General features: G+C 41.7%; 1 protein-coding gene across 1 annotated transcript in view; it reads right to left on the bottom strand.

Moving 5' to 3' along the window:
• The window catches only part of LOC309569180 (Fanconi anemia group A protein-like), a gene marked incomplete at its 5' end in the record, with an annotated part of 47536 nt that extends 27788 nt beyond the window's left edge, over positions 1-19748 (bottom strand). The window contains one exon of the mRNA XM_082274940.1: positions 19728-19748. Coding sequence (XP_082131066.1) covers positions 19728-19748 — 21 coding nt within the window. The remainder of the gene's footprint in view (positions 1-19727) is intronic.
• Between the last annotated feature and the right edge of the window lie 3650 nt (positions 19749-23398).

The raw sequence follows: 23398 nt of genomic DNA, 5'->3' as shown, positions 1-23398 counted from the left end.
TCTCACACGGACCGATACAGACTATCCCGCAATTTAATTGTTTTTACCCCAAAGGTGTAGATTGAATAGCGGAATAGAAAATATGATATAAAATTGGTGATTTTTCAATAGCACATGTGAACAGCAGTGTCTTATATCAGTCAGCTCTGCTGCAGGCTATGGAGGGAAAAAAAAAAAGAAAATTCCCCTTTTAAGTTTGTAATTTTTAAATAGATTAGTACAGACTATGCCACAATTTAATTTTTTTAACCCAAAAGGGTGTATATTGAATAGTGGAATTGAAAAACGTGTATACATTTTGAAATCCTTCAATAATAGCACATGTGAACACAGCAGTTTATTGTCACAGTCAGCAGCACTGAAGGAAAAACGCTGCACACAACTGACTGATAAAAAAGACTTTTTTCTCCCTCCTCCTCAGCGGGCAAAAAGATTGTGTTCAGACCACCCCACACACAGCAAAATCGATGTAGAACACTGACCCTGCCTATCTCCAGACTCGCCCTAAAATGATCGATAAGATTGGTCACTGCCACCACTGCAAACCCCCCACACAGCAAAATCGATTGTAGAACACTGACCCTGCCTATCTCCAGACTCGCCCTAAAATGATCGATAAGATCGGTCACTGCCGACACTGCAAACCCCCCCCCACACAGCAAAATCGATTGTAGAACACTAACAGCTGCCTATCTCCAGCCTCGCCCTAAAATGCCCTAACAACTCGCCCTGCCTGCAGCACTCCGACCTGTCCCTGATTCTGAATTCTTTTCGGACACAATATAATTTATGACTGTCTGTCCCTAATCAGCAGCCAGCACGTATGATGTGTGCTCTGTCCCTGAACTACAGCAGAATGACGCAGCGGCGCTCGGTCTCAAACTTATAAAGACTTGGTCACATGCTTCAGATGGCCAATCACAGCTACTAATACATTTGTAGGCATGGCTGGGATGGCTTAAGGCACACCAGTTAAACGCTTGTTGATTGGCTGTTGAAAGCCCGCCATTAAAAGCGTGCCAATACATACAAACCCGGAAATAAAATGACCGAACACAGATTTTTACCCGAACATACAGTAAAGTTTTCTGGTCCGTGTTCGGGTAACAAAAATCCAATTATTCGGTACGAACACTACTAATTATATATGTATATCATTTATCATTTATCTATTCATCAAATTTAGCACAGCTATATTTTATTTAATTTGTCTAGGTGTTTCCCACTTTTAGCTGCAGCTGTTTATTTTTTTTTTTCAGGTGTTCTAGCGTGTTTTTTTTTAGTATTAGTCCACTACCTCTGCATGCTGTGGTTGGATAGCATGAGCAACATCACTAAACAGAGGAAATTATGCCCTGCCTGAGCACGGGCCACATCCAGTTTTACCTGTGGACACATACGCTGCTGGCCCCTTCACAGTGCCATAGAAACGTCTGCCCCTCCTTGCTGGCCTCCCAGACATGATGGGGGGGGGGGGGATTATTATCAATATGTAATCAAGATGGGGAAATGTGTAAGGAGATTCACTTTAATAAATGAAAAGTTGTGTTTGATGCACTTTACCTTGAGTTCTCACGACACAAACACTCCACTGGCACACTACAATATACAGCAGTAAAACTGTACTGACGCACTGCAATATACTGCGGTATACGTTCACTAGCACACTAAAATATACTGCACTGAAATATACTGTGGTAAACGTGCACTAACATACTGCAATATACTGCATTAAATGTGCACCAATGCACTGAAAAATGCTACGTTAAAAATGCACTACTCACGCACTGCAATATACTACAGTAAACTAGCACAAATGCACTAAAATATATTGCACGGAAATATCCTGCAGTAAACGTGCACTAATGCACTAAAATATACTGCACCGAAATATATTGCGCTAAACGTGCACTAACCCACTGCAATATGCTGCGGTAAATGTGCACCTACCTATGCACCGAAATATATTGCGCTAAACGTGCACTATCACACTGCAATATACTGCTTTAAACATACACCAACACACTGAATAAATACTGCATTAAGCATGCACTAATGCACTGCAATATAATGTAGTAAACGTGCAATGACGCATGAAAATATACTACGTTAAACGTGCACTAATGCACTGCAATATACTGCTGTAAACGTGCACATACTCACTGAAGTATACTGCGTTAAACATGCACTAACGCACTGCAATATAATGTGGTAAATGTGCACTTACGCACTGAAATATACTGCATTAAACGTGCACTAGCGCACTGCTGTATACTGTGGTAAATGTACACCAACGCACTGAAATATACTACGGTAAGCGTGCACTAACGCACTGCAATATACTGCTGTACACCTGCACCAAAACACTGAAATATACTGCGTTAAACGTGCACTAACTCACTGAAATATACTGCGTTAAACGTGCACTAACTCATTGAAATATACTGCAGGAAACCTGCCTTGGCAAAATAAACTGACACTAAAGTAAAAATGATTGGTCACATTACACTCACACTGCACTATCACTAGATTCACACTAAACTGACACTAAAGTAGAAATGTGAAAAGAAGCAGAGGAAACACGCCCTTATATCATAAAATACATATCACCATAGTGAGTAAACAATAGTGAATAAACAAATAAATAAATACATCTTCATTTAAATAATAGAAAATACATAAAAATTGTGAAGTCCATGTATAAATCCCACACATAAATACTGTCCTAAGTGAGTATAGGAAAGGTTCCTCTCCACCAGCATGCAGACACACTATACACTCACCAGACTTAATTGACCCATATTACATGGAGTCAAATTACGGATATGAGAAAATCCAAGATGGAGATGTCATACACGAGGTCACAGGAATGAATTCAACCGCTGCTGTCATCCATTCAATATTTATAAATAGCGTGTTTAAAGCTCCAGTGTTGCCGTATAGAGAGGGAGAGGAAAGAACACTCTCATGGTGCAGTATTTTAAATCATTTATTTAAAAAAGAAGGTGGTATTGCACTTACATCAAAGAAGCCAGGGATCAGCTTGTATTGTATAGGAATCGCCGGTTTGCGCTCCACCTGCATTCCAGCTGACCGGAAATAACGTATCTCAAACACCACCCAACGCCATTTCATCAGCCTATGTCTGAAATCCTCAGGGGTTAGTAAAATATGAGGGGTCAAATATAAAAAAAAAATAAATAAATTAAAAACACATACATCTCTTTTACCTTTTAAATATTGTTGACATGAACACACACACACCCGCACAGGTTGAACTGAATGGACTGGTGTCTTTATTCATCCTTACAAACTATGTAACTATGTAACTATATGTAACAGGAAAAGCAGACAGGAGCATAGAACATGTACACCAAATTTCAAGAGAGCCATCTTTACCAAACTGTGCTCCATACTTCATACCATTAAATGGGAAGATATTCTAAAAGGAAAAAAACACGGATGAAAAGTGGGAGTGCTTTAAGAACATTTTAATTAATGGCATTAGTTAATGTATTCTAATGGGCAGGCAACAAATATAAAAGAACCAAGGTTAAACACTGGGGGGTTAAATTTGAGCGTAAAAAGGCGCATTAAAGAGAAAAAACTGTCCTTTAGAAAATATAAGGTTGAGGGGACATAGCCAACATTCCAGCACTATAAAGAGTGCAATAAAAAATGTAAGAGTGCGATCAGGGCTGTGAAAATAGATTATGAGAGACATATAGCAGTCGAGAGTAAAAAGAATCGCTAATATTTTTTTAAATATATACCTAGTAAAAAGGCAGAATCCGAGAAAATTGGTCCCAAAAAAGATAGTCAGGGGACGTTGGTTACAAGTGACAGGGAGAAGGCAAATATAATAAATACGTTATTTTCCTCAATACTCACTATAGAAAAGAAGGTGTATAATATACATAGATAATGTTAGCAGCACAGCAAGGAGTGTACCCTTGTGGCTAATGGAAGCTAGTGTTCATAAAAAGACTTGAGAAACTTAAACAAAGGTATGTGCAAAAAAAAAAAAAAAAAGGATCTGGCGCCAAAATCAATCAGTGGCTCTAAGCTGTTATTGGGGAATACGATGTGTGATGTGTAGTTGCTGCTAATTGGCTGCAGGAATGTGACGATAAAAAAAATAGATCATAAACCTAAATCAGCGCAAAACTACTCTTCTCTATTTTAAAGTATTATAATATCCAATTATCTCCAACAGAAAAATGAAAGTGCAATAATCTTAATGAATAATAATCAAAACTTCTAATGATTAGTAAAAAAGATAATCATATATATATATATAAAAAATAAAAACTCACTCATTTATTAACAGTAAATAAAACTCCCATTTAAGACGTGTCTCCCCCGTGTGTGACACCATAACCCCCTTTCATCCCTTTCCTGCCCAGGCCAATATTCAGCTTTCAACGCACACGCTGGAACCCTTGGTGTCGGGGACACACTTGGTAAATGTGAGTTTTATTTACTTTTAATAAATGAGTGAGTTGTTTTATGGAATTACGCTATGTGGACTCCTCTTTCCTCCCAAAACATGGCACATCCCTACCTGCCCCCATGAGTGCCTGCATGACGGGGACAACATAGAGGGGATTGTGGACCTGTATGCTGGATATGTTATAAAAAAGGCGAACTAAGTGCCGGTTCACACTTGTGCGATGCGGGAACTCTGCGAATATACTGCATGTTCCCGCATCGCATCCGTACCTCAGGCAGTTCACACTGCCATATGCGATACGCAGGGGGTGTCAATTAAGAGTTAACATCACCTCCAGTTGCGATCGCATATCGCAGTGCGATCTGCAAGTTCGCACAGAATCGGATCGCACTACTGTGAACCACCATGCGATCCGATTCTGCTGCGGACCAAAAAAAAAAAGGGTCCTGTGCGAGTTTAGTGCGATTGCGGTGCGAATTCAGCCCTACAAACTGTGTGGCTGAAATTCGCACTGCACAGAGATCGCATGTGATTTAGGAGCAGTGCGCTCCGAATAAACATGCGATCTCTGTGATCGCACTAATGTGAACCGGCCCTAACTGGTTTATAACTTTACCAGCCACTCCATCTGGTGAGTCAGTTTGGGGTGATTGGTGGAAGGGCCCCATGAGGTTTTCATTCACAGAAGATTTGTTGCACAGAATTTATGCACTTTTCTGCACTTTATTGGATTTCTTTGGGACTTTCAGGAATATTAAGGACATTGTTTATGAATTTTTGAATTTTTCAGCACCTATTTATTTGACTGGATTTTTTCACTGATATGAATTGTTTTTTTTTTTTTGTTTTTATATATATATGATTATTTTAAATGTTTTCACTTTTTTACTAATCATTAGAAATTTTGATTATTATCAAAATTATTATCAAATTATTATTATTATAAATTATTATTATTATCAAATTATTATCATAATAATCATTAAGATTATTGGACTTTCAATTTTCTGTTGGAGATAATTAGATATTATAATATTAAGGACATTGTTTATGAATTTTTGAATTTTTCAGCACCTATTTATTTGACTGGATTTTTTCACTGATATGAATTGTTTTTTTGTTTTTGTTTTTATATATATGATTATTTTAAATGTTTTCATTTTTTTACTAATCATTAGAAATTTTGATAATTATTATTATTCATTAAGATTATTGGACTTTCAATTTTCTGTTGGAGATAATTAGATATTATAATATTAAGGACATTGTTTATGAATTTTTGAATTTTTCAACACCTATTTGACTGGATTTTTTCACTGATATGAATTTTTAGTTTTTATATATATATGATTATTTTTTCTTTTTTACTAATCATTAGAAATTTTGATGATTATTGCACTTTTCTGTGTGAGATAACTGGATATTATAATACTAAAAATAGGGAAGAGTAGATTTGCGCTGATTTTAGGTTTGTTGATCTAGGCTGTAGCGTAAGGGCCTGCCTAATTGGATACAAATGAAAGTTGTTTGGTTTGTTTGACCTCATATTATATGGTTTTTGGTAAATCTAAAGGAAAATTGTATAAGACAATTGAACATGTATGGCCAGCTTTAGTAATTACCACATCTGTTTCATCTGAGGGAAATCCTGAAAACATGGCCTGTTGGGGGGTAATTGAGGACTGTAGTTGAGAAACATTGCCCTAAGTCAGTGTCTCTCAACTCCGGTCCTCAGGACACACTTAAGCCGCGTACACACGCACAGATTGTTGGCCGTAAATTGTTGGCCAACGTCCGATCTGCCGATTGTAGGCTTGTTAGTATGATGCTTCCGACAACCAACTGCGAATTTTCGGCCGAAAAAAATTTGGTGTGCATGCTATAAAATTTTTGTTGGCCAACAAAGAACGGCTCATTGTTCCTCAGTCAGAACAGATTTCGGCAGACAAAAATCAGATGAGCAAGACTGGGCATGATAAGAGAAGAAAAAACACACTGAAAGTCAACCAGAACATGACATCACTTCTGAAGTTGGTTTTTGTTGGCCAACAAAAGTCCAGTGCAAGTCTAGAGCACATTTCAACCAACAAACAACACTGGACAAAAGTTGGCCGATCAGTTGGCCAACAATCTGTGCGTGTGTATGGGGCTTAACAGGCCAGGTTTGCAAGAAAACTGAAATCCATCCCAGGTGATATCATTTGCTGCTCAGTGATTGCAGTATTCTAGTCTGCATCTCTGGTAATACTTAAAATTTGGCCTGTTATGGCGCTTTTCCACTGCGAGTACCGGCTCGGCTCCACTCGGCACTGCTTGGCCCAGCTCGGCTCGGTTTGCTTTTCCCCTGCGTGGTACGAGTCGGCACCTTTCAGCACTGTATAGGCTCTACTCGGCTCAGTTTGCTTTTCCACTAAAGTAGTAAGTGGGTGGGATTACAACGATTCTCTGACCAATCAGTGGCTAGTAGTGGCAAACAATCAAGGCTGCATGCAAAGGATTGTGGGATATGGTATAGGTACGGCCCGCTTGGAACCTCAACCAAGGTGGTAGTGTTTAAGCGAGCCGTACCATGTAGTGGAAAAGCGCCACTGTACCAAACCGTGCCGAACCGTTCTAACACGTACCATGCAGTGGAAAAGCACCAAAGCGAGCCGTACCATGCAGTGGAAAAGCGCCATTAGTGCGCCCTGAGGACCGGAGTTGAGAAACATTGCCCTAAGGCACAAACTTCTACAAAAAACATGTTTAACCGCTTAGTGACCGCCCCAGGCAGATACACTACGGCAAGATGGCCGCTCTGTGCCAGATCATGTACATAGTATGTGATATGACACTTCTGGGTCTGGGGCGGGCATGCGCCGCCAGCGACCCGCCCCCGCTGTGATTGGACACTAACATTTGTAACATAATTATTAATGTGTGTTCCTTGCTAAAGAACATTATTTTTATCAAGTTGTTATGGGTAAAGTTTCACTTGAATTACTTAGTGAGCTGCTGACCTGGAACAGGTAAAATCGCCAGATAAGTGTCACCGCGCCTGATCTTCATGGCTGTTCCAGGTCAGCGGTGACACACAGAATGACAGCGCTGGAGCATGCGATTTTATAAACCAGTCAGCAGTGGCACCTCTCATAAAACCATCCCACCAGCAAAAGAAAGATCCTCCGGCTTTACCTGAAGAACGCCATGGGGAGCAACTTCATAAACTCTTCAGAGACAGACTGGTGGAGGTGACACTTATCTGCAAGACAGGAAGTTCAGAATCACTTCTATATTTCTGCATGAAATCAGAGTGACAGCGATCATAACCTGGAGGCAAACATACGTTATAGATTTCACAAATCTGCAGCATAGATTTTTATGTAAAATATTTAAGGTGATTGTAAAGTCTCGTTTATCCTCCCTGGCGGTCTGATTTTGTCCGGATTTCTGTGCTAAAAGCGCTACATTGTTTTGCATGGAAATCTGTTGTTTTATATTTTAAAACTCACCTCCCCCGCCGTCCTCCCGCTGTCCTCAGTCGATGCCGTCACCTGTCTTCCGGGTCCATTCCCTGCGAGCGTTGCAACGCAGGGGGGTGGAACCGGCGGCAATTTCAAAACTGTAAATCCACCAAATGAGATGATAGAAAGCTGTGATGGGATTACACTGTATCATCCCATTTCACCACAGGATTTCACCTGGTGACTTTTCCAGTTCCCTGCCTGTGCTTTTCCAGTGCTTTGTGCCTGGAAAACAGAGAACGACCATGGCGTCCAAAAAGAGTTTTTTTTTGCGCAAAATCGCTTTTAGATGAACTGGAAAACAGCGACAGCGAAACAGAGTTTCTTGAAGAACTGAGCGATAGCGATTGGTGGGAAAATTGGTCATCAGGTACGGAAAGTGAGGACAACGAGGATTCTGATGTCTCTTTCTGGCACATCGCTCCGTTGGAAATTCAGAGGAATCATTTTCTATTCTTCCCGAATTCCACATCTATGTGCCAGAAAGAGACATCAGAATCCTCGCTGTCCTCACTTTCCGTACCTGATGGCGAATTTTCCCACCAATCGCGATCGCTCAGTTCTTGAAGTAACTTCGTTTCACTGTCGCTGTTTTCCAGTTCGTCTAAAAGCGCTTTTGCGCAAAAAAACGCTTTTTGGACGCCATGGTCGTTCTTTATTTTCCAGGCACAAATAACTGGAAAAGCACAGGCAGGGCACTGGAAAAGTCACCAGGTGAAATCCTGTGGTGAAAAGGGATGATACAGTTTGTTTATACAGATTGTTTTCAAACGGGGGAACGTTGCAATACGGACAGGACCAAGTTCAAGTCCCATGGAGGTAAGGGTTCCCTTCGAGGAGGGACCAAGTGACGCACACCTTGAATGAAGGTGCGAATCAAAGAATCAGATGCCACAGGGCGCTGGAAAAGGACTGCCAGCGCAGATACCTGGCCTATAATCGTGGTGTTCAGGATCTCCGCTTGGAGAGACCTTGTGTGAAACTGAGTGAACGGTATCGCCTCGAAGGCTGACACCATCAACCCCAGGGCCCGCATACAGGTCCTGAGTGATGAGGATTCGTTGTCCCAGAGGGCACTGACCTCGTTCTGTAGGGTCCGGAGCTTGTCCTCCGGCAGAAACACCTTCGCTTGAGCAGAGTCCAGAATCATTCCCAAATATGGGAGACGAACTGAAGGAGACAAAGTCGACTTCTGTACATTGATGGTCCATCCGAACTCCTGAATCGTCTGAACTGTAGTGGACAGATCGCACAGCAGGCTCTGGCTGACACTCGATCTTAACAGGAGATCGTCCAGATATCCCAAGACCGCAATGCCCTGAGCCCGCAACAGGCCCAGAACTGGAGCCAGCACTTTGGTAAACACCCTTGGACCCGAAGCGAGACCGAACGCCACAAACTGATAGTGTTCCTCCGCAATGGCGAATCGGAGGTAACTCTGATGACCCTCCAAAATGGGGATGTGCAGATACACGTCCTTTAGGTCGATAGAGGCCAGGAACTCGCCTGGACTCAGGGAGGCTACCACCGAGCGGAGGGATTCCATGCGGAACTTCCGAATGCGTACAAAGCGGTTCAGAGCTTTTAAGTCCAGAATCGGACGCACCTTGCCCTCCTTTCTGGGCACGGGGAACAGATTCGAATAGAACCCCCGAAAACCTGTCCCGATGAAGAAGGCTGAGACTGAAGTCCCAGCACAGGGAAGCCTATCTTACTCCTTAACTAGGCAGAAGAAAAACTGAGTTGGGATGGCTGATTGCAGGGGGGTATTGGACCAGTGGGACAGCCCCCATGGGTGTGTCTATGTAGATGCTTTGTTGTTTAACAAGTTTTATGCCTAGTTACTCCTGTGGAGATGAAGTCAATACCCCATTGGTGAAGACTGTATGAGTGGGCTGCGACTGTCGGAGGATGTAAGAGAAATTTGAATTCTCCTAATCTTGACAGATGGATCTATAGTATGTAATAAAAAACAAAAATACAATATTCGTACAGCTAGTGTTTATTTACATTTTTCTGTTTTTAGCTGGAAAGTTGTAAGCCAGCTCCCTCCCTTCTCCTCCAGACACTGAATGCTTTGTATACAGTACTCTAGCGCCATCATGTGTTCAGCTCCTCCCTATTCAACAATAAAAACTTTATTCCATTAACTCCTTACAGAGTTTAACTGAGTTTTACAGATAAATTCCAGACATGGCATTTTTTACATTGTTCTAACTTGGACCAATCTATGTACAGTATCTGACAAAAATAAGTACACCCCTCACATTTTTGTAAATATTTTATTCTATCTTTTCATGTGAAAAAAAAAAAGAAATGACACTTTGCTACAATGTAAAGTAGTGAGTGTACAGCTTGTATAACAGTGTAACTTTGCTGTCCCCTCAAAATAACTCAATACACAGCCATTAATGTCTAAACCACTGGCAACAAAAGTGAGTACACCCCTAAGTGACAATGTCCAAATTGGGCCCAATTAGCTATTTTCCCTCCCTGGTGTCATGTGACTCAGTGTTACAAGGACTCAGGTGTGAATTGGGAGCAGCAGGTGTGTTAAATTTGGTGTTATCGCTCTCTCATACTGGTCACCAGGGATGAGCTTGGGCGTGTTCAGGTTCGTACGTGCCCGATCCCGTCAGAAAGCCGACACTGCACTCCGCTAATCACAGGCAGTGAGACATTTCCCGATCCGCAGTTGCACATATCGGGAAATGTCTCACTGCCTGTGATTAGTGGAGTGCAGTGTCGACCTCCTGGCGGGATTGGGCACATAAGAACTTTAACATGCCCGAGCTCATCTCTACTGGTCACTGGAAGTTCAACATGGCACCTCATGGCAAAGAACTCTCTGAGGATCTGAAAAAAAAAAGAATTGTTGCTCTACATAAAGATGGCCTAGGCTATAAGAAGATTGCCAAGACCCGGAAACTGAGCTGCAGCATGGTGGCCAAGACCATACAGCGGTTTAACAGGACAGGTTCCACTCAGAAAAGGCCTCGCCATGGTCGACCAAAGGAGTGCTCGTGCAGCGTGAGCACGTGCTCAGCGTCATATACAGAGGTTGTCTTTGGGAAATAGACGTATGAGTGCTGCCAGCAGTGCTGCAGAGGTTGAAGGGGTGGGGGGGTCAGTCTGTCAGTGCTCAGACCATACGCCGCACACTGCATCAAATTGGTCAGCATTGCTGTCATCCCAGAAGGAAGCCTCTTCTAAAGATGATGCACAAGAAAGCCCGCAAACAGTTTGCTGAAGACAAGCAGACTAAGGACATGGACTACTGGAACCATCTCCTGTGGTCTGATGACACCAAGTTAAACTTATTTGATTCAGATGGTGTCAAGCGTGTGTGGCGGCAACCAGGTGAGGAGTACAAAGACAAGTGTGTCTTGTCTACAGTCAAGCATGGTGGTGGGAGTGTCATGGTCTGGGGCTGCCGGCACTGGGGAGCTACAGTTCATTGAGGGAACCATGAATGCCAACATGTACTGTGACATACTGAAGCAGAGGATGATCCCCTCCCTTCAGAGACTGGGCCGCAGGGCAGTATTCCAACATAACGACCCCAAACACCTCCAAGACAACCACTGCCTTGCTAAAGAAGCTGAGGGTAAAGGTGATGGACTGGCCAAGCATGTCTCCAGACCTAAACCCTATTGAGCATCTGTGGGGAATCCTCAAACAGAAGGTGGAGGAGCGCAAGGTCTCTAACATCCACCAGCTCTGTGATGTCATCATGGAGGAGGGGAAGAGGACTCCAGTGACAACCTGTAAAGCTCTGGTGAACTCCATGCCCAAGAGGGTTAAGGCAGTGCTGGACAATAATGGTGGCCACACAATATATTGACACTTTGGGCCCAATTTGAACATTTTCACTTAGGGGTGTACTCACTTTTGTTACCAGTGGTTTAGACATTAATGGCTGTGTGTTGAGTTATTTTGAGGGGACAGCAAATTTACACTGTTAAACAAGCTGTACACTCACTACTTTACATTGTAGCAAAGTGTCATTTCTTCAGTTTTGTCACATGAAAAGATAGAATCATATATTTTAAAAAGTGAGAATACTTCACCCCCCTCTCTGTGGTCTTTTCTTTGGTCCTGAAGAAGCCCCAAGTGTGAAATGCGTTGGCTTACCGGGGGGCGCCAGACTACACTCCATTTGTGACCACGGTTATCTACGTGGTATTTTTGTATCAACATCTTAATATGAAGCAATTCTTTATTTTATTATACTATGTACATGTATAGGTTTTAATTTTCAATTCAATAAAATGCTGTTTTTATAACTAATTGTGCTTTATTCATAGACATCCCCCTCCCCTTTTTTAGCCCTTTAAAGTCCTGCTTTCTCTTTATATTCTGTTTTTTTAATAAGAGATATTGCTTTCGGAATAAAGTTTTCTAATTAAACTGCTTTCATGGTGGATCAGAGTCAGCAGTGGATCTCTGCTCTGCTCTGCTCTAGTCATTACCATTCCAAATGATGGTTTCATGCTCCCTGTATGGGTTCTTAGTAATGGAGAATCAACAATTAGGGTTTGGTTACACCAGGGGCATTGATTATCATTGATTAACCACTTCAGCTCCGGAAGGTTCACCCACTTTCCAGACCAGGCCTTTTTTTAACATCAAAGTACCGACATACACGGTGGGCGGTCCGGAAGTGGTTCCAGTGGTTGTAAAGGCAGAAGGTGCCTTCTATGCATTACGATTAAAAGCCTTCTGTGTGCAGCAGCCCCCCCCTAATACTTACCTGAGCCTATCTCTATCCAACGATGTCCCCAAGTGCTTCATCCGGTACTATCTCTCCTGATTGGATGAGACACAGTAGTGGGGGCGGAGCAGAACAGCAGCTCCATGCTAAATGAATTCACAGAGCTGCGGCTCGGCTCTGGTGCCCCCATAACAAGATGCTTGCTGTGGGGGTGCTCAACAGGAGGGAGGGGCCAGGAGCTCCAGCCAGGGAGGATAGGGGCTTCCCCTGTGCAAAACCAACTGCACAGAGCAGGTAAGTATTCCATGTTTGTTATTTCAATAGAAAACATTTTTTACAGTCAATTTAACACTGTCCTGCGAATGCTCGCGGCCCGATTGTACAGAATTACCTTGCCCATGAACAGCGGAGGGATGGAATCAGAGGACGTCTCCAGAGAAAGAAGTGACAGTCTGCAGCAGGCAAAGGAAATGGCCGCTGAACAGAACCTGGAAGAAAATATTGATGTGTCAGAGGAGTGAGACATGGATGGGTCCTCAACATTAACCGCTTAACCCCCGGAAGATTTTACCCCCTTCCTGACCTGGGGGTATTTTGCGATTCGGCACTGCGTGACTTTAATGGACAATTGCGCGGTCGTGCGACGCTGTATCTAAACGAATTTGGCGTCCTTTTTTTCCCACAAACAGAGCTTTCTTTTGGTGGTATTTGATCACCTATGCGATTTTTTAATCATGCGCTATAAACAAAAAAAGAGCGTCAATTTTGCAAAAATAGCAATATTTTTCACATTTTTTTATAGGAAATTCCCCCCCAAAAAAATGTAAAAATCAAAATTTTTTAACATTTTCGGCCAATTTGTTTTATGCTACCTATGTTTGGTAAAAAAAATTGCAAAAAGCATATTTTGATTGGTTTGCGCAAAAGTTATCGCGTTTACTAACGAAGGGAAAGATTTTTGTCATTTTTGTTGTTTTTTTTTTTAAACGCGTAATGGCGGCGATCTGTGATTTTTTTGCAGTACTGCAACATTGCGGCGGACAGATCGGACCCTTGACTGACATTTTTGACACTTTTGGGGGTACCAGTGACATTTCTACAGTAATCAGTGGTATATATATGCACTGTTACTGTAAAAATACACTGGCAGTGAAGGGGTTAACTTTTTTTGAGAGGGAGGGGCTATGTGTGTCCCTAGGGGCGTGCTTTCTACTGTGATTGGCTGTGGCTTGAGATGTATGAACAATGATCAACGGTCCTACATAGTAGAACCGTATGATCATCATTCATACACCGGGGAGAATGACAGGCGGCTTGTTTACACAAGCCGCCTGACTTTCTCCCTCTCCCCCGACGATCGCAGAGTGACCGTCGGACATCGGGTCCACCGGTCACACGCGCGGGGGGGTCCGTGACCACGCGGGAGCACGCCTCCGGCGGCGCGCGCTCGCTCCCTAGACCCTCACAGGCTAGCGACGTAGACCTACGTCGCTTTGCCTGTGAGGGGCTGACCGCCGACGTAGATAGTTGTGCTGCGGTCGGCAAGTGGTTAAAAAGGTTTTCTTCAGCCTTCATTTTGTTAGCTCATTAGTATAAAAACATTCTATAAAATCTGCACACCATTCAGGACTTCTTATGTCCATTTTATTATAGTCATAAAGCTGGCGATTTCCTCCCATTTAGAACTCCACCCGATAACAGCTTGTGCTAAAATCTATCCCAGAGGCATTTAAAGTATCTATACCAAAGAGCAAAAATATAATATACTGCAGCTTACCAGGCCTTACATGGGGTGCCTGCATTAGTTTACTTTTTTCAGGCTTTTTTCCATTATTTTACCCAGCTGAGCCCGCTAGCAACAGACTTCCTGTCCTGGGGTGACAACGTTCAGTGACTGTGTGTTAGGAGAGAAGCGGTATTTATTGCTAGAAAATTACTTAGAACCGCCAAACATTATATCGTTTTTTTTTTTTTTTTTTTTAGCAAAGACTCTGGAGAATAAAATGGCGTTTGTTGAACTATTTTTTTGTCACATGGTATTTGCGCAGTGGTCTTTCAAACGCAATTTTTTTTGGAACAAAAATGCACTTCACTGACCTAAAAAAAAAAATAATCAGTAAAGTTAGCCCAATTTTCTGGTATAACGTGAAAGATGATGTCACGCCGAGTAAATAGATACCGAACATGTTACGGTTTAAAATTACGCACACTCGTGGAATGGCGAAGAACTTCAGTACTTAACCGGTTGCCGACCGCCGCACGACTATATACTGCGGTGGTCAGCCCCGGCCAGGCAGAGTGACGTATGGGTACGTCACTCGCCTGTCACTGACTTGTAAGCCAATTGCAGGCGTGCGCCCGCCCCGGCTCGTTCACTGACAAGTCAGTGCGTGTGACCGGCGGACCCAATCATCCGCCGGTCACTCACGATCGCTCCGGTGAAGGGAGAAAGTCAGGCGGCTTATGTAAACAAGCCGCCTGTCATTCTCCCTGGTGTAAAAATGAAGATCAGACGGTTCTACTATGTAGGACCGTTGATCTTTGTTTTTACACCAATAGCCATGTCCCTGCACAGTTAGAATCACGCCCCTAGGACACACTTAACCCCTCCCTCTCCAAAACAGTTAACCCCTTCCCTGCCAGTGTCATTTTTGCAGTAACAGTGCATATGTATAGCACTGATTACTGTAGAAATGTCACTGGTAACCCCAAAGGTTTCAAAAATGTCAGTCAAGGGTCCGATCTGTCCGCCGCAATGTCGCAGTACCGCAAAAAAAATCGCAGATCGCCGCCATTACGCGTTAAAAAACACCAAAAATGACAAAAATCTTTCCCTTTGTTAGTAAACGCGATAACTTTTGCGCAAACCAATCAAATACACTTTTTTTTACCAAACATATGTAGCAGAAAACAAATTGGCCGAAAATGTTAAAAAATTTTGATTTTTAAATTTTTTTTGGGGGGAATTTCATATAAAAAAATGTGAAAAATATTGTTATTTTTGCAAAATTGACGCTCTTTTTTTGTTTATAGCGCATGATCAAAAAATCGCACAGGTGATCAAATACCACCAAAAGAAAGCTCTGTTTGTGGGAAAAAAAGGACGTCAAATTTGTTTAGGTACAGCGTCGCACAACTGCGCAATTGTCCGTTAAAGTCAAGCAGTAAAAAATCGCAAAAAAACCCCTTGTCTTTTAGCAGCCAAATCCTCCGGGGCTTAAGTGGTTAAAAATCTCTATAGGGACAGGGACAGGTACGTCAGTTTGCGGGAAGTAGTGAAAGGGACGGTGTAGAAAAATCGCAATCTGCTTGCGTGCAGAAGTGAACGCATACATCAGTCACACACGGATATGTAAACGGTGTTTGCACCACACATGTGATCATTAGAGAGAGAACAATAATTCTAAGCACCAGAACTCCTCTGTAACTCTAAACTGCTAACATGTAACATTTATTAGAGCATCGCTTATGGAGATTTTTAAAGAATTGTAGTTTGTCTCCATTTCACAAACGTGCGCAATTTTAAAGCGTAACATGTTAGGTATCTATTTACTCGCCGTAACATCTTTTATATTTTACCAAAAAATTGGGTCATACAGGTGCATCTCATAACATTATAATAATCAAAATGTCAATTTATTTCAGTAATTCAATTCAAAAAGGTAAACTCCTATATTTTATATAGATGTCTTACACACAAAGTGATAAATTACAAGCATTTATTTCTTTTAATTTTGATGATTATGGATTACAGCGAGTGACACCCCAAAATTTAGTTTCTCAGAAAATTTGAATATTTTATATAAGACTAATAAAAAAAAGGGATTTTTAATACAGAAATGTTGTCTTACTACACTGTGTAATGCATACTGTACTGTACATGGACAGACTTTTCACTAATCCAACATTTCTGTATTAAAAATCCCTTTTTTTTATTACAGTAGTCTTATGTAATATTCAAATTTTCTGAGATACTGAATTTTGGGGTGTCACTAGCTGTAAGCCATAATCATCAAAACTAAAAGAAAGAAATGCGTGAAATATATCGCTCTGTGTGTATCACATCTTTATAAAATATATGAAATTCAGTTTTTGAATTAAATTGCTGAAATAAATTAACTTTTTGATGATATTATAATTTTATGAGATGCACCTGTATAGTGTTTTTTTTTTGCATTAGAATTAATTAAAATGCATTTAAAAAAAAAAAAAAAAAAAAAGCTGTGTTTGAAAAACCGCTACACAAATACCGTGTGACATAAAACATTACAAGGACCACCATTCTATTCTCTAGGGCCTCTAATAGAAATAAATAAATAAATAAATATATATATTATAGTGTTTGGGGGTTTTAAGTAACTTTCTACCCAAAAAAATGCTGATTTCTACATTTAAACAAAAGTGTCAGAAAAATGCTTTCAAGTGGTTACAAATCCTTATTTTCAGCCGCAGAAATTCTCATTAAAAAAAAAAAAATAGCTGTTTGCCTGGTTTGTTTTCCTGCCAGCAGATTTGAATTTTTCAGTTGGTGATCTAAAAATAGAACGGCCCAAGCTGGTGTTTACCCGCTGTTGCCATGGTGACATCCCCAGCTACTCCCAGAAATTGGCAGCAAGCCAAAGTCATGTGACCTGTGAGGTCTATAAAAAGGAGAGTTGGCAGTTGGAAGCTCAGAGAGTGTTTAGACTCTGAGAGAGAAGGAAGTGTTTTGTGTTGCTCTTCAGTCTTATCATATATTGAGAGATGAAGTGGTTTAAACCAAACCGAGATCTACCTGTGCAAATAATCCAAGATCAGCCAGCACAGGAGACAGCTGGACTTCCAATGGAAGACCACCAGCCAGCCGCACAGACCCCGGTTACTGCCCCACGAAGGGGTCTGTTTAGGGCAATTAGACGGCTTTTAAAGAAAAAAAGCAAAGCTCACCCTCTGTACACCAACCAAGAGGGATCATTAGAGAAAGGGGCGGGATCCTCGGCCGAGGACCCCCAGCCAGCCGCACAGCCCTTGGTTACTGCCCCACAAAGGGGTGAGCAAAGGGCAGATAGGCGGCCTGATATGAAAAATAGAGTTGAACCTCTGAATATCATCCAAGAGAGATCAACACTGGAGAGAGCGGGAAAAGATGCTTTAGGTAAGTATTATAATAGAGGTATATAATGTAGGCACTGTAGAGGAATATAATGTACTGAATGCCCCCCACATACTGTATATACTATATACACTGGGGTCACTGGATAGAGTAGAGAAATGGAAAAGGGATAGAGGGGAAATCTTATGATGGCGACACGGCATTCGGTGACAACGGTCTAGGATGGGGACTGAGATCACATTGGAGAGATTTCTTCCCAAGTCTTGCTGCGTTTACAGAACAGATAATGAAGGGAAATCTCTGCATTGGGATCCTTCCTGTTGGCGGGCTGAAAATAAACTAAACTGGCTTGCAATTAACAGCCAGAATGTGACAGTTGCCTGACTCTTCAGTTGACCATTGGGCAGCCAATCAGGTTTGAAGGTGACAGGTATCAGGTGTGGAGGAGATGCACAGACCTGACAGGCAGCCCAACTGTCAACTAAAGCATTGCACATGGCAGGGTGACAGAGCTGCTGTCCCAATAACTGCCACCCCCATCATTGTCAAAATGTAAGATTGTGAATCAGCGCTTATGATCCAAGTGAAAAGCTGCTAGCAAAAAAGTGCACAATATACAGTAATCCCCCGCTCCATCGCGGTTCAGTTTTTGCGGTCCCGGTAATTCGCGTTTTTTTTGTAATGTTATTTTACTATATAAATCATTAAGAATGAAATATTTTTGTGTTTTCCATAGCTCTTGCTATGTCTCTTAGTATCTTTTATGTGTTTAAATGAGTTTATATTGTTTTAAAAGTGTGTTTAAAGACCTTAAAATGCTTTTACACGTACAGTGATAGTAAAATGAACATGCCTACAATGCATTTTAATAGGGTTTTTCTACTTCGCGGAATTTCACTTTTCGCGGCTGGGTCCGGAACGTAACCCCCGCAATGGAGGGGGGTTTACTGTATACACTAAAATGTCAAATATACAAAAAGGATTGCAGTGCTCAAATAAAATAAAGTGAAAAACATATTAAAGTGCATCAATTGTATACATTGTCCCAGTGATGGGTTGTAACATACAATGTGAACTCCTATATTTTATATAGATGTCTTACACACAAAGTGATAAATTACAAGCATTTATTTCTTTTAATTTTGATGATTATGGCTTACAGCGAGTGACACCCCAAAATTTAGTTTCTCAGAAAATTTGAATATTTTATATAAGACTAATAAAAAAAAAGGGATTTTTAATACAGAAATGTTGTCTTACTACACTGTGTAATGCATACTGTACTGTACATGGACAGACTTTTCACTAATCCAATATTTCTGTATTAAAAATCCCTTTTTTTTTATTACAGTAGTCTTATGTAATATTCAAATTTTCTGAGATACTGAATTTTGGGGTGTCACTAGCTGTAAGCCTTAATCATCAAAACTAAAAAGAAATGCGTGAAATATATCACTCTGTGTGTATCACATCTTTATAAAATATATGAAATTCAGTTTTTGAATTAAATTACTGAAATAAATTAACTTTTTGATGATATTATAATTTTATGAGATGCACCTGTATAGTGTTTTTGCATTAGAATTAATTAAAATGCATTTAAAAAAAAAAAAAATAAAGCTGTGTTTGAAAAACCGCTACACAAATACCGTGTGACATAAAACATTACAAGGACCACCATTTTATTCTCTAGGGCCTCTAATAGAAATAAATAAATAAATAAATATTATATATATTATAGTGTTTGAGGGTTTTAAGTAACTTTCTACCCAAAAAAATGCTGATTTCTACATTTAAACAAGAGTGTCAGAAAAATGCTTTCAAGTGGTTACAAATCCTTATTTTCAGCCGCAGAAATTCTCATTAAAAAAAAAAATGGCTGTTTGCCTGGTTTGTTTTCCTGCCAGCAGATTTGAATTTTTCAGTTGGTGATCTAAAAATAGAACGGCCCAAGCTGGTGTTTACCTGCTGTTGCCATGGTGACATCCCCAGCTACTCCCAGAAATTGGCAGCAAGCCAAAGTCATGTGACCTGTGAGGTCTATAAAAAGGAGAGTTGGCAGTTGGAAGCTCAGAGAGTGTTTAGACTCTGAGAGAGAAGGAAGCGTTTTGTGTTGCTCTTCAATCTTATCATATATTGAGAGATGAAGTGGTTTAAACCAAACCGAGATCTACCTGTGCAAATAATCCAAGATCAGCCAGCACAGGAGACAGCTGGACTTCCAATGGAAGACCACCAGCCAGCCGCACAGACCCCGGTTACTGCCCCACGAAGGGGTCTGTTTGGGGCAATTAGACGGCTTTTAAAGAAAAAAAGCAAAGCTCACCCTCTGTACACCAACCAAGAGGGATCATTAGAGAAAGGGGCGGGATCCTCGGCCGAGGACCCCCAGCCAGCCGCACAGCCCTTGGTTACTGCCCCACAAAGGGGTGAGCAAAGGGCAGATAGGCGGCCTAATATGAAAAATAGCGTTGAACCTCTGAATATCATCCAAGAGAGATCAACACCGGAGAGAGCGGGAAAAGATGCTTTAGGTAAGTATTATAATAGAGGTATATAATGCAGGCACTGTAGAGGAATATAATGTACAGAATGCCCCCCACATACTGTATATACTATATACACTGGGGTCACTGGATAGAGTAGAGAAATGGAAAAGGGATAGAGGGGAAATCTTCTGATGGGGACATGGCATTCGGTGACAACGGTCTAGGATGGGGACTGAGATCACATTGGAGAGATTTCTTCCCAAGTCTTGCTGCGTTTACAGAACAGATAATGAAGGGAAATCTCTGCATTGGGATCCTTCCTGTTGGCGGGCTGAAAATAAACTAAACTGGCTTGCAATTAACAGCCAGAATGTGACAGTTGCCTGACTCTTCAGTTGACCATTGGGCAGCCAATCAGGTTTGAAGGTGACAGGTATCAGGTGTGGAGGAGATGCACAGACCTGACAGGCAGCCCAACTGTCAACTAAAGCATTGCCCATGGCAGGCTGACAGAGCTGCTGTCCCAATAACTGTCACCCCCATCATTGTAACTGGAAGTAGTCATGTGGACAGTCGTGTTCTGGGCTCTGTATGGGGGCTGCAGGAGCAGAAGAAGATTCCTTCTATCATATAGTGACCAGGACATAGCAGCCCACCGGACTCATCCCCCTGCTCCTGCAGAACCACCACTCTATATTTTTTAAGTATATCATTTTAATGAGTTCACTATACATATTTCAGCCTCCAGAGTATCAGCAGAGTTCAGGTCGCACCCTTGTTGTGCAAATGCTGAGATAAAACCAAATACAAAATGTTGAAATCTTTATTGATTAGGATAAGCAGAACGATGAGCTTACATTGAGAGGGAGGAGGAGTTAAGCTGGGTATTCATGCGCAGTTTTATTTCATTCACCGCAGTGGGATGAAAAAACTGACAGATCCCCACATCCACACAAGCGATAAAACTGTAGGGATGTCTCCTGCTTATTGTAGTCCCACGGCTGGGACTCCCCCAGGAACACACAGATTAGGGCTGCAGCCATTGGCTTCATGTACTGATCAATGCGGCTTCTCCAGCAGGACTGTTCAATGGAAGCCGATCATTAGACCGGCCATTGTTGAACAGACAGCGGTACCCACTGTATGGACTGGGGCCCCATGATTCCTAACAGCAGCCCTGTTGGCTTAACCACTTGCTGACCGCCCCACGCAGATTTACTGCGGCAGATCACGAAGATCTATGCGATTATGTGCATGTGATAAAACACAACGGAAGCCAGACCGCGGGAGGAGCAGGCGTGATCGCCGCCGGGGGAACTTTTACGATTCATCATTTAAACACTGGGATATTTTTATGAACTTTTGAATATTTTGAATGAACAATCGTTATATTGTATGTTACAACCCATCACGGGGACAATGTATACAACTGATGCACTTTAATATGTTTTGCACTTTATTTTATTTGAGCGCTGCAATACTTTTTGCATATTTGATAAAAAAAAATGTGGATTTCTTAAATTTTTTTATTGGAAATATTTTTTAGCAGAAAGTAAAAAATATTGTTGTTGTTTTTTTTTTTTTTCAAAATTGTCGCTCTTTTCTTGTTAATAGCGCAAAATCTAAAAACCGCAGAGGTGATTAAATACCACCAAAAGAAAGCTCTATTTGTAAATCTTCCGGAGCTGAAGTGGTTAAATCACAAGCACTACCAAGCAGGAAGCACAGCCTGCATGTGTAATGTAGAAGATCGGTGGTCATTATCACCAAGATCTCAGCGCAGTGAGAGATCCCATTAGGATTTCTTCCTTTTGGTGGACAGAAGGTTGAAGTCTGGGTATACGGGGTGAATAGCTGTAAGAGATTCCACAGGGACTCCAACTTACACTTGTATTGGCATAGATAGCCGTGCACTGAGAAAGGACTCCCAGGGCCGTGAACCCCCATATTCTCCATGTTTATATAGAATTCCTATAAAGAGAAACGTGTCACAGAAGATCATTTCCATAACACAGATGACATTCACTTACATATGTATGGAAACCCCCTCAAATGTCCACACATTCTGTGTAACATCAATAAATGAATATATAATGAAAATATATAATATAATGAAATAGCAGGAATAATAATAATCTTTTTTTTTTCTCTCCCCAGATGGATATAATAACCCAACCCCCAATGAAATGGGATCAACTCTACTGGTTGACTCCATCAGTGAGGAAACCCAAGTGGTTCCATTTACCACAGAAGCTGGGAAAGCATCGCACGCTAAAACCACGGAGGAGACAGAAGTCATGCCATTCACCAAGGATGAGCAAAGACAAGTTACTCCATTCACCCATAACGGGAAACCACGAGTGATAGTGATTCCATCCACCGAGGATAAGGATGCACGAGTGATAGTGATTCCATCTTCCAAGAGCCAGAAAATACAAGAGATCGTGATTCCATCAACCAAAGGCCAGGAAGTAGAAGTGATAGTAGATCCATCCACAAAGGAGCAGGGAAGACGTATGTCAACGTCCACCAAGGAGCAGGGGACGCAGATTACAAGACCCACAATTAGCAGGGGAATACAGGTGAATGTGCCTGCATCCACTATGGACCAAGAAATACAGGTGACCCCATTCACCAAGGAACAGGGAACGCAGATTATTACACCCACAATGAGCAGGGAAATACAGGTGAATGTGCCTGCATCCACTATGGACCAAGAAATACAGGTGACCCCATTCACCAAGGAACAGGGAACGCAGATTATTACACCCACAATGAGCAGGGAAATACAGGTGAATGTGCCTGCATCCACTATGGACCAAGAAATACAGGTGACCCCATTGACCAAGGAGCAGGGGACACATATGTCATCATATACCAAGGAGCAGGGGACACATATGTCTTTGTATACCAAGGAGCAGGGGGCACATATGTCACTGTATACCAAGGAGCAGGGAACGCAGATTACAAGATCCACAAAAAACAGAAGTCTGCAGGTGAATGTCCCTAAATTCAATATGGTCCAGGAAATAGAGGTGATCCCAATCACCAAGAACAGGCAAACACAGGTATCTCTAAACACCAAGGATCAGTCAATTCAACCAGGTCTCTCCCTCAAGGATCAGCATACACCGGTAACTCCTCCAT

The sequence above is a fragment of the Pelophylax lessonae genome, assembly GCF_965119305.1.
Source record: "Pelophylax lessonae genome assembly, chromosome: 13".
NCBI lineage: Eukaryota > Metazoa > Chordata > Amphibia > Anura > Ranidae > Pelophylax > Pelophylax lessonae.
This window is presented reverse-complemented; position numbering and strand designations above follow the sequence as displayed.